This window comes from Talpa occidentalis, unplaced genomic scaffold (genome assembly GCF_014898055.3).
Source record: "Talpa occidentalis isolate TD23 unplaced genomic scaffold, MPIMG_talOcc4v2.1 talOcc4.12, whole genome shotgun sequence".
Lineage (NCBI taxonomy): Eukaryota > Metazoa > Chordata > Mammalia > Eulipotyphla > Talpidae > Talpa > Talpa occidentalis.
In genome coordinates, this window is record NW_023601212.1 from 56,427,678 (window position 1) to 56,440,671 (window position 12,994).

Genomic DNA, 12,994 nt, shown 5'->3' on the forward strand with positions numbered 1-12,994 from the left:
AAGAAGGCCTCTCTCTGTCCATTTTTCATATATTTTGTACACCAATTCACAGGTTTATTGTTTCTCCCCTATTTTGCCATATGGGATGCAGCGCACCCTGCCTCTCTGTGGGGTGTGGCCCTGTTCCTTCTCCACTATGCAGAGATGGCCTTTTGTGAGCATGAGATCTGTTGAGAGGGGCTGTGGGCTTGTGAGATTCTATTCCTGCCTTCTCAACTCTCTGTCATGAGAATCAGAACTTTAAAAAGAGTCTTCTGTTTCTAAAGGGTTTCCTGAGAAGCTGGTGGCTGAAGATGAGGGAAGGAAGCTGAAAAGTTCTAATTAAAAGGAGAGAAAGATTTCTTTGCTTCTACTAGCTTATTAATATATCAGGATAGCCACGACCCTGACACAGGCCAATTTTCTCTAAAACACAGATCTGATCGTGGAAATACTCCTGCTCCTAAAGCTTCAATGACATTCTAGGGCCCTTAAGCTAATGCCCAGGCATCCACTTTAGTATTTACAAGATTTCTTCATGGGTAGGTCCCTATAACTGTGCCTGAGACAATCCCCACCCCTCCCCACCACACCTACAATGCTTAGCACAGTTCCCTCGGTTCCCACCACCACTGTATTAGCTTACAGAATCTCTTTCAGACTCTCAAATATCTGCTGCCTCTCTTCCCCAATTTTCTAACACACTTTTCCCTAACTATTCCGAATTCACCATTTATATTCTTCCATTCAACATTTCTGCTTTTCTTCACCACCCTCACTGTAAAGGTTTCTCTCTTCTTGGGGCTCACACAAACCTCCTACTTCATCATTATGTGTTCACTCATCTGTCTCACCTGTGGGCAGCCCTAAATTGTCTTTTCCATGGTTGCCTGGTTCTGTATTTGTTGAATAAAGGTGGCAATATCACAGAACCAGGCCCCATGGTCCTTCCCAGATTTGCATTTGCCATGCTTATTTTATTCATTCATTTATATAAATTTATTTTTTCTTATGTCTACTTTTTTTCCTTTTTTTATTTTAAATTTCATTATTTTGTTCTCCCTTATATATACACACGTGTTTATATGATATATACAGATATTTAAACATATATTTATTTATTTCTGTTTTGCCATATTTGTTTTACTTGAGTGCCTGCTGAGATGGGAAGGGCCGAAAATGAGTGGTAGTTGGGTCACTCTGAACTCCCTCACTTCTCCCTCTCCCATCTCAACTTTTCCAAAATGCTGCCCAAGATCTGTGTGTGCAATATCCCCATTCAGGGCCCTTGGGGAAACTCCTTGTCTGTCTGTGTCAGATTTAGTAATTTATCCTATTTTTATTAATTTGAAGATTAAATCACTAGTAGTCATAATTACTTCAAATGATTTATATTTATGCCTCTCTCCTACACTTTTATGAAGAATAGGAAGCAAATCTTCTTTAATCAATCTTTTTAATACCTGATATTGCAGTACTCAATCTGTAAGCATCTCATGAATAAACATAGGATGACTTACAATCTAATTCTTCCCTAGAAATAGAATTTATTACAGCACTATTGTGGAAATGCTTGCTAGATATATTTGGTGATGTGACAACTGGACTAAATTTCTTAAAATCAGCTGTGGTTCCAGGATGGGCTTGGAAACTGCAGGCCAGAGCTCTGTGGGTGCTGCAGTCCTGGTTGGTTGGCAGACGCAGGAAGCCCGCAGCTTGGGAAAAATGTTGTTCCAGGGTGCCCTCTAGTGATCCAAAGCACCACTAGGTCAGGAACCAGGGCTCTAGAACTTGAGCAGGAAGCAGAATCATGGAACGAGCCTGATAAAATTGAAATGCCAGGATGCCAAGCCATCAGGGAGACTAACGCTTTGAATCAGCATTCTCAAGGATCTGATCACAGTCCTCAGATCACTTTGTGAAATACCCTCTAGATGAAGCCCATCACCCAAATTCAATCTTCTGCTCCTGGGGATGGGTCCACTTACTTGCTGCTGACTACTCAGGTGTGAACCTGAGTGAGAAAAAAAGAGAGAATTACAGAGATTGCCTGGCCCTCTGGTAGAGAGCACAGCCTAGGACACACAAGAATAGCCAGCAGCGTTTTCAATTGCACCATTGAGAAAATATTTGAGGAAGGATTGATCGTGCCACCTTCTCTTGTGTCTATTCTCCAATCTAGTGGAGGGCAGCCCTTTTCCTCTTTTTGTGCCCTTCCTAGGCATGGGCACTAGGCTTCAACTGTGTACACACTCCATGGCCCATCATACTGTTTACATATATTATTTCTGGAAGTCCCTGGAATCATTATAAGCAGAGTATTCCTGATGTCACACAACCAGGAAAGGGTGGCCGGACAATGAGTTCAAACATTGGCAACAGCTAGAATTTGCTTTTGTGTGTTCTATACTTATATGAGCTAGTTAAGTAAACTCACTAGAAAGATAAACAAAGCAACAACCACATCCTTTTGTCTATTGTAAAAATAGCTAATTTATGCTCATAAACCCAATAGACAGTGTCCATCCATGACAAAAGAAATTGCATCTCTGAATCCCCACTGTTACATTTCTTCTTGATAATTTCGACTGAAATTATTTAAGGGCTATTATTTATTTAAGGGCTATTAGCACATAAAATGTTTGTTGAGCCTTGCAAAGTGATCAAATACTCTTATGTGCAGTCCAGCACTTATGTACTTTGTCATGGACTAGTATCACCTAATGAATTTAGTTAAATGGTAAAAACCACATATTGAGTGTCTGCTATGTTTCTGGACAATGTATTGGGTCAGAGAAATGTAAAAGTAAGGTAAGGCTGAGTGCCTACCTATCCTGTGGGGATCAGAACCTAGAGGGGATGTTATCTTTGATTCAATATGATAAATATCCTACCAGAAATATGAGCTAGGATAGCACAGGCCAATTCTCCTTGGAACCAGTTAAATACAGAAATTCTAGCATAGAAATACAAGTTTCAGGAGTACAATTTCCCACCTACATAAATAAATATACCGTACCACACCACCTCCACATTTCTGGTTACTGTTCCTCTCTATCCAATCAACCCTTCTGCCCATTCCTCCTACTCCCCTAAGATTCTAAATTGATGAACATTAGAATTTTCATGAGGAGTAGATAAAATCACATCATTCATTTTCAAATTATATCGGACAAAGGAGTTATCAGATCTCCCCTCACAGATAACAATGTTTTCCTCTGAACCTTCCCTCCCCCTACCCCATTTCTATATCTTTAAAACAAAACATGGTTGACCCGATGTCATCTGATTTCAGTCCTGCTCATGTGCTTGTCTGGAAAACTTTAAGCATAAGTTCACAGAGACTTAAATGAGAAAGCTCATTTAAAAGCCGTCTGAAATGGGGAAACAAATTACATGAACAACACAGCCCACTCTTTTCCTCTTCGTTTCCTTCTCCCCTCCCGGACTGCAGTGTGATAAATGACAAGGTGAAGTGAGTCATGAGGTCGAAAACAGCACTGCCGAATGGCTCTGTCTTTACCTTGCCGCTTTGATGACATTTATCTTGCTTCACTGCAGCACTAAAATGTGGCCCAAACAGCAGGAGGGCCCTGTGCATGTAATGATGGCCTTGGTAAAGCCTTTCATTGTGTGTATTTGGGTGGAACTTGAGCTTGTAATTGGCGAATGCACACATTGTCTGGTTTCAGTGCCTCTCCTTAGAAAGCTTATTTGTTCCTGGTGCTGGGCAGATTTCCTTCCTTGCAGGTATATCTGTGACCACCTTATGAAGGTCTCCTCAGGAGTGTTACTTCAGGATGGTAGCCATCTTAAGGGGGTGGGGGATGGCCCAGCTACAAAGTGTCCTATTAAGTCACTGTTCTACCCCACTCAAGTCAGGGGCTCCGATAGGCTTCCTGCCTTCTGGCTGGAAAGGAAGTGATGGTGGTGATCGTCCACTGGGAGGAAGAGATGGGAGGCCAGCTTTTTTTCTTCTTCTTTAATCCTGGAATTTGCAAAAGGAAGACTACAAATACCAAACAATCCTTCTACACCTGGCAGCGGGGCAATGTTTGTGGGGAAAAGGAAATCCTTCCCTTGGTTTATATAACTTGCTGGGGTCGAGGCACCTACAATCAAGTAATTGCAGCTTGACTGTCCTTTGCTGAGGTAGAAAGACTATATCCTTTAAAGTCAGACTAGGCTTATGTTCTACCTTGATTGCTTGCTGGCTGTTTGACTCTTGAGAATTACAAAACACCTCAAAATGCCAGTGCCTACTGTGTGTGTGTGTGTGTGTGTGTGTGTGTGTGTCAGGCTCTGAGTGCCAGGCACGAGGAAAGTAAAAATAGAGAAGTCACTGCCCCAACCCTGAAGTTTTTCATAATCTGTGGGGAAGACAGACACATGAACTATTACAACACAATGTGATATGTGCATTACAAAACTCTGAAAGAGTTGCCATGAAAGTAAAAGGAAGGAGAGTGTGTATTTTTTAGATGGGGAAGAAGGTCAGAGTTGATGAGGTGATGGCTAGGGAAGGCCTCATAAATCAGGAGCTTGAGTAGAATTTTGAAGGCAAGGAGAGAGTGAGTGAACCCTGGGACAACATTTAAAGCAGTGGCAAAGAAATGAGGACAAGACTGAGAAGGAAAGAAGGTAGGAGGTAGGAGAATAAGAGGAAGGAGGAGAGTTATCTAGAATGGCTTCAAATGCTGAGAGGCCAATAAGTTCTGATAAGTTCCCCTTCCCCCACCATGGAGCAAAGGGAAATCACTGGTGACAGTAACAGGAACAGTTTCAGAGGCATTTCGGGGAATATCCCAGTGGGAAGTGAAGGAGAGCAACATATATACACGTTTGTAATCTCAGAGGACTTGGCTGTGAGGAGGAGGTGAAGAGGGTATTGGCTCCAGAGGGATGAAGGAAGAAGTTAGTTGCTTTTGTTTATGACTGAAACTTGGGCATAGTTCTATACTCCTGGGAAGGGGGCAGTGGAGAGAGAGGAGTTAATTCAAGGGAGAGAGATGGGATTAAATGGGGTTAATACCTACCTTGTAGAGTTCTTCTGAGGATTAAAGGAAATCCCCTAGGTGAAGGGTTTTGTAAAGAGATGCGTAAAAGTGAAGTATGATTATCCTGCTATTGAAATAAAACCTCCATGCATCACAGGGCATTTGAGCCCACTTATCGCTTGGCTGCTAAGATAGGCAAATCTCCCTTTCCATAACTTTTTTGTACTGTTGCTCTCCTATTTCCTCTTGCCATTGCATTAGACCTTACAGCCTAAGAATGAATAGAGCCCTCCTTGACAGTTCTTCCTGCCAAACAACACAACTCACCAGTTCCCCTGGATCACAACAGGAAGCTGGGGGTGATAAGTGATTAAGGGAGGGGACAAGAGCTTCCTCATTTTTGTTAGAAGGTGGGACTCACACCCAGACCTCTTGGAATCTTGTTTTGTCAACTCATTAGCTTTTCATCAGATAATTCTGGAGCCACATGGGCTAAGAAGTACACTGTCTTCTCACCACACCTGTGACCCTTTGCCATCTCTTTTCAGGAACTGCAAATTCCTCTAGGGCAGTCATTTTTATCGGCTTTTTGTTTGTTGCTACATCCCCAGTAACTGTGGCAGTGTGTGCCACCTGGATGGTGTTTAATAAATATGTGTTAGTGAATGAACTCACCAATTAATTCATCCTTTCGTTGATTCCATCGAAAGGAGGATATATCATGGGGTCAACCACCAAGCTCATTCTAGATAAACAGATAAGCAATTCTTGCTATTGTTCTTTACATGTATATTCTGTGCCAGCATTTTACATAGGTTAGTCTGTGTAATCACAGTCATTTTACATATGGGAAAGAGACTCAGAAAGAAGTCACTTGGTTGAGGATACATGGCTGGAAAGAGTTGAAGCTGGAATTCTTGAGAGCTGCCATTCATTGAGTACGGCTTCCTTTAATTATCACAGCCATCACTGGAGTGGGGTATTATTATGCTTTTTAAAAAAAGATTTATTTTATTTATTTATGCATAAAATAACTGGGGTACAGGCCAGAGTTGTGGGGGGAGGGTGAGAGGATTCACCAGAGACAGAGTGGAGACCTGAATAGGTACTAAAATACATTACTGAGGGGAGCAGCAGGCAAGACAGGAGAGACCTGCTGTGCCATGTGGGTTAGCTTCCTGGCTGGGGATTGAACTAATGCCTTAGTGACTGGCGATAGCTTGATAGCACTGAGACTTTAACAGCTGCACCACCAGGGAGACCCTTGTTATAGCTGCTTTATAGAAGAAGAAACAGAGGCTCAGGGAGGTAAAAATAATTTTCTCAAGGTCACAATGAACAAGCAGCTAAGCCAGGAATCACGCATAGGTACATCTGATTCCAAAGCCCAAAAATCTTTTCACTTTGCTATGCTATCATCAGAACCAGCCACAATGCTCACAGCTTAGATGCTGAGCTAGATAAACAGATAAAATCCACTTGGGTGATGAGATTAGTGAGCTAATACAAGTTTCTACAAAGTTCTTTGGGGGTACATACGAAGGGGAAGAATTTGTTCTCTCTGGGGAAGGTGGGGGTTGGAAAAGCTTCATAAAATTACCAGAATGCTCAAGAATTTGTAAGTTGGTTCCATAATGATGGTTTAAGGTGGGAAACAGGCTCCTGCATCAAATAGTGGTGGTTAGTTTGGGGGACAATGGCAACCATTGCCCAGGTCACCACTGCTTTCTAATTGGTCTATCTGATGCCAGGAATTTACCTCGAATATCTGTTGCTGCCTGCTAAGTAATGGTAACATGTTAGAACATTATTTCATTAAAATCATATTTGCATGTAGAAGTGTGTATGTGTGTGTGTGTGAAGACTAAATAATCACAGTATTAATTTTACACAATTAACTTTAAGTTTAAATAAATCAATACATTTTCAAGTTATGGTTGTACAGAATAGGGTAGTAACTTCTAATGATGTGTTAGCATCTCTTCCTGCTCTTGTCTCTTAAATGCTGAAGGTTATTTTCTTTATATTCTCTCCTTCAGGGCATTCATCTCTTTTCTAGGCTTGAATTACTGTAAAATTCCTATAAAATTAAGGTTAAAACTACAGGCAAAGCACTGCTTTAACATGCATCATACAATATCTTCTTTGTCTGCTCTCAGAGCATTTGTGAGGGAAGGCACAGTAGGCTGCCGGATACCATTGTCAGGGCTCTGGCATCAGGCAATTAGGAGACTTCTAAACTGCTCCGTTTCTTAGCTATATGGCCTTGGGCAAGTTCCTTAACCTCCTTCAGCCTATATTCCTGCTCTATAAAAGACTGGCAATAATGGCATCCTAGTAATAGGACTATTGTGTGAACCAATGAAATAATGCAAAAGCACTTAGTGACTGGTTTGTTATAAGTTAACAATAAGTGCTGTTGTAATGATAATTATTACTCTCATCATTGGCAGGAAGAAAGAATCTGGGTGACACTGATTTGAAACATGAAGTATTTGGCAAATATGAAATACTATTATTATTATTGTATATATTGTTGAAGTGTTAAATTCAAATGGCTCTGTTGAAAGAGAAGTGAACAGGAAATCAGAATAGCCAGATTCTAACTTCTACCACTAATCTGCAGTGTGACCTTGGGCCAATCTCTCAAACTTTTGCTTTTGCCTATAAATAAAGCAGTTAAAATAGACTATCTTCCTTATTCACCCCCAGCTCTGAAATTCTTTAATTCCATGAGCATTAGAACAAATAAGTTAGGCAGCATATCTGACACAGTTCTTCCAATAGAGTAGGTCAATAGGTCCTACATACATCAGTGACCCAAGTTCATCCCTGAATCTGATAAATGTTAACCCCTGCTGCAACAATCAGAAAGAGCGTCTAAGCAAATTCAGAGAAAAGGTAAACTGCTCCTACATACGTCACAAATATTAGAGAACCTCGGTGTGGAGAAGATAACATATCTATAATGGTAATTCTCAACTAGTCAGATAATTAATATGACAATGCCCAGAAGCTGAATGCTTAGCAGGGAATTGGGTGCAAGAACCCTTAATATTTTTTGGATTCATGTCTCAGGAATGTGCTGGTAGCTCTCTTGTACTGCAAAGTTCCTGTTTCCTACCTGCCTCATATAGAATAACTACTACGTACTAAATGCGGTTGTCAACTCTGGGCCACTAAGACCCAGTTTCTGTTCTCAAGGAGTCCACAAGCTATTGGATAAAGCATTTTTAACTGTGGGGGATTCATATATGTGTTAAGCATAGTCCTGTGTGGTAATACGTTGTTTGACTCTTCTTCTATGAAAACATATCTGTTTGTGTATTCAGCACTGACTTGCTTCTCAACCCTCAGCCCTCCAGCAGCTTCTGGATGTTAAATATTATCTCTTCATGTGAATTGTACCAGAAGGAAGAGTCATCTGTTCCTCTTTTACTTCCTAATGAGCCCTCAAACTGGTTTGCGGAGCAGCTATCGATTCTTTTTTCTTCCTTGAGGACTGGTCAATTCATTTTCAGCAGCTTGGTTTTATTCTCCAAGAGGGCTCACATTTTATTCTTCCTGTCCTCTTTCCTGCCCCCCCTCCTTCCGCCCATAAGACAAAACAACCTGAAACTGTAACAAAAATTAGACCGTATGCTGTGTGGTGGCAGCACTTTGATGGATAGGTTAAATATTTCTTTTGCTACTATAGCAACTACTATAAATGCCTTGTCGCTTACCTCTATGCTCTTTGGAAATGTGAAAGTTATTTTGCATATGAGTGCTTAAAATCACCTCTATTACCTAAGATACTTTCATCTCCCTCCAGAATTCTTCTTAAAGGGGCTTTTTCTATTTTCTTCTGATATTGTGATAAATGTAGAATATAGTATTGTCAGGTGATTTCTCTAAATCACAGATTTTCATATTTTCTGAGAATGACAAGCCTATTATGACTATCATAATAGAAAAAATTCCCATAAAAATAATTAATGGAAAATAAAAGACTTGAAAATAAAACAAAGAATTGTTGCTTAAAGATACTCTCAATTATCTGAAAAATTCACACCAGAGAACTGAGTGCTCATTCAACAACTCTTTAGATAAACATGTCTTAAATGCCCCAAAGTGTTGTATTGTGCAAAGTATTGCAAACATCATGAGGATTAAGAAATGGTTGCTATTTTCAAGGAGTTCCGTTAAAAATTGCTGGCCTTATAGCTTGTATAAATAGCTAATGATTTACAAAACATTTCCACATGTGACAATTCAGCCTCAGAGTAATCAGTCCTGGTTTCACATTTTCTAAAGTTCAGATTTCTTGTTGCTCAATGTTATTAGCAACCAGAGTATTCATTTTGATGATGGTAATGTTAATATTTCTTCATTGTTCTTGCTTTGCCTTTATGTGCCTAGTGACAAAGAGTTTACAAAATGTCTCATTTGAAAGAATTGTTTTTTCATCTTTCTCCTTCTAGTCCTTGTTCCTCTTAGGCCCAAAAGACTTTTCTAATTCCATGTGAATGCTCTTTAAGAAAACAGTGACCTCTACTACATACCGGTGGTAGCACACTGCTTCTTAGATTCCTTTCCTACCAAAGCCTGTAGGCCATAATCTCAGTTCATTCCTATTTTATTGTTGCTATTTTTCCTTTATTCCATTCCTGATCATTCCTCCCAAATCATTTGCTATCTTGGACTTTTATTTCCTTCAAAAAATTGAAACAATTTAGAAACTTGGGGGTTACCCTGCACAATGCTTTCACTTTATGGAGGAGGAAAAGCAGTCCACAGCCTCAGGTGTCAATACCATTGCCACAAGAATAGGTGGTAGAGCCTGTCTTGACTCTGAGAGGCTGCAATCTGTCACAAGATGTCCTCTAAAAACTTCATGCTGTCTTCAAGAGCTACCTGTCAAATAAAATATTCTTCCTAGGATAACACCTATTTCTCTTATACTTCCAATATACAAATATTTGGTTACGGTTGCAACAGTTTTATAATATTTTACAGACTACACGATTTTTAGTTTTTTCCCCAGAGTATACCTAATCACCTAGGAATTATGTGGTCATAGAATCAGTTAATGAGTACCCACAACTTGCCAGGTATAATGCAGGCATCAGAAATATGGAATGGTTTTGGCCTGACCAGAAATAATTAGAAATAATCTTCAGATTTGTGACGTATCATTCAACTTTGGATTACTAGTAACATATGGTTTTCCTGTTAATGGTCCTATAAGTGTGAGAAAATTAGTAACAAGAATAGAACTCTAGTACTGTGCGGAATGCAGACATAAAAACCCTTGCATTTACGTTTTCTCACATGCAGAGGCCCCAAAGCACAGCTCTTTAGATGCTGCCAAGTGTGGTTTTAAGTCTCCTAATTAGGCTGCAAAAATGCTAGTAGCAAAGTTAATTTCGGGTAGGTGATCTCTTTTTACCACCTCCCTGGAGGCCCGGGTAGGAAGAGGCTCGGGCGCCCCGGGATCCGCGCACCTTGCTCAGGCACCCCCGCATAAGCACGGCGCCCGCGCGGTCGGGGTCGCCGCAGCCAGCCCCGCCGGCCGCGCCTCCAGACGCCCGGGGTCGGCTCTTCCGCTCTCCCCGGAGGGCTGGGGCGGGGCCGGCGCGTCCGGCTCTTCCTGCAGCGGTAGGACCACCCCGCTCTCGTGACTGCTGGGGCCATGGCGGCGGTACTTCGGGCTCGGTGTTTCCCTCGGGCGTGGCTCTGCAGGTGCGAAATCCTAAGTGCAGGGCGGCCCTGACTTTGGCTGAGCCCCAAAAGTCAGCCCCAGGCTCGGCCGAGTAACCCACCCTTTTCCCGTGTTGCAGGAAAGCCCTGCAGGGCTGCAATCGGCACTACCGCGCCGCGCTCTGCACCCAGTTGAAGCAGCCCCTGGCCATTGAGGAGGTCGCCCCTCGTCCTGTCCAGCCTCACGAGGTAGGGGGGCTGGCCTATCCCCGGGAATCCTCGACACCCCCCTCTTTCCCGAGGCGCCACACGGATCGCAGGCTTCCTCTCGGAATTGAGTTCCCGAGCGCTCCCCTAGGCGGCGACAGGATCTGGGAGCACAAAGGTTGTCCTGGGTCACAAAGGCCCTTTCAGACTTCACCAAAAGGCCAAAAGTGCTAAAGAAAGATGGCTCCCCCCAAACACTGAAATGTAGGCCTCTGTCTGAAGGCCCTAGAGCTGTTGCCTTAGAAACAGATTTCTGATGTGCACACGATTTTGCATGAATCCACTGCAAGTTATTGATTTAATGCAGATAAATGGACCCCATCCTTTACTTCCCCCTCGTGTCAGCATCTAATTATCCGCCCTCTCTCCTCCCCCAAAACAGTCTGGTAATGCCTGTATTTCCATATGAATATGCCTTGTAACCTTTTCTGGTGTGTTGCAGTGATTTGGGATGGGATTAGATTACGGTTGTGGGTACCTCCACTGATATGTGGAGGTCCCTTTGACCTTGTCTGTTGACCTCCCTGGTGGTCGACACAATGTCATCTGGTGTGGAGGGGGAGAACCTTGAGGAGGGGAAGCATTCAGTAAATCTCAGGCCTGGGGACTTACGGGGAGAGGGAGAATGGAGAACGTTGGTCACTTAGTCTGCTTTCTGGGATTCAGGTGCTGACATTCATAGCTGCGTCAAGGAGAGTGACTTGACATATGTGTACTTTCCACATCAGCAACTCATGTGTCATGCACACAATGTGTGGCCTCCTTTGTTCTGTTATTTGCCCAGACACTGCCTTGTTAGTTCATGATACCTGGGACTATATGCAATTACCCACCGTTAAATCCCTGTAGTCTGAAGTAATGCCTGGCATGTGACTGATGCTTAAAAGGTTGTTGGATGTGTGCATTTTGTCCATAAAATGTCTTCTTACCAATATGACCACCTCTGTACTAAATTGACAGTTTAAATAGAACAAATAACTAAGTGTCATGGATTCTGTCTCTCAATCTTCATTTCCTCCTGTGTTCTAAGCCCTGTTGAGATGGGTTAGTCTAACATAGTTCTCTAATGTCAACCTGCATCAGAATCACCCATAGCTCATTAAAACTGAGGGCTGGGCTTTGTCCCTGGAGTTTTTAATTAGGTAGGTAGGGCTTGAGAATTTGAATTCCTAACAAGTTCCCAGGTGACACTGAAACTGGTGGTCTGGTGACCATACTTTAAGAACCACTTTACTTACAAGATCTGAGAGAAAATGCTGATTACCCTGCTAAAGGTCTGCCTCACCTCTAGCACTGTCATAAAACACCACCATTAGGGATCTTGGACTATTTGCTAGGATTTCTGCTTCCCAAAACAGTTGATCTTTGTGACCTTTCTGCTGAAAATCTTTTAACGTCCGCCCATTGTTCCTACTATAAAGACCAAGATCCTCAGTAAAGCCTATAAAACCCTGGATGCTGTGGGCTGGGCTCTCCAATACCACCTCTTTCTCCTCTTTGTGCTTTAGGCTCACTGAATTTTCTTTTGTTCCTGCCACAGGGCCTTTGCATTTGTCATTGCCTTTGTCTTGGCATTGCTTTTATGCCAGGCTTTCGTCCTCCCTCTCTAACTTGAATAATTAGCTCTTAACTGTTTGTAGTTCAAGTGTTACTTTCTCAGGGATTTTTCCTCACTTTCCTAAAAGGTCAAATGCCTACCTTATGTGCAATCATAGCACCACATCTTCAACAATTTTTATAGGAGTTATACTTTAATACATAAATGCTTATAATTATTTGCTTAACATCTGTCTTAGTTCTGTGACCCAATAACCTTGTCCAGTTTACCTCTTTTTTTTTTTAAAGACTTATTTTATTTATACAAGAGCCGGGGTATAGGCCAGATGTGCAGGAGGGTGAGAAGACTCACCAGAGACAGAGCAGGGAACAGAACAGGCAGAATGACCCAAGTACACTGCTAAGGGAAGCAGCTGGCGAGACAGGAGAGGTCTGCCCCGCCGTGTGGGTTGCTCTGCGGCTGGAGGGGATCGAACTGGCACTGCAGAGGCTGTGCCAGCTTCACAGAGCTG

At 42.3% G+C, this 12,994-nt stretch overlaps 1 protein-coding gene across 3 annotated transcripts in view; it reads left to right on the forward strand.

The window, feature by feature from the left end:
• Window positions 1-10,625: 10,625 nt before the first annotated feature.
• LOC119241249 (quinone oxidoreductase-like protein 2) overlaps window positions 10,626-12,994 on the forward strand; it is a 31,401-nt gene continuing 29,032 nt past the window's right edge. For all 3 annotated transcript variants that reach the window (XM_037506415.2, XM_037506417.2, XM_037506416.2), the window contains exons 1-2: window positions 10,626-10,700; window positions 10,799-10,907. In XM_037506415.2, coding sequence (XP_037362312.1) covers window positions 10,651-10,700; window positions 10,799-10,907 — 159 coding nt within the window. In that variant the 5' untranslated portion in view covers window positions 10,626-10,650. The remainder of the gene's footprint in view (window positions 10,701-10,798; window positions 10,908-12,994) is intronic.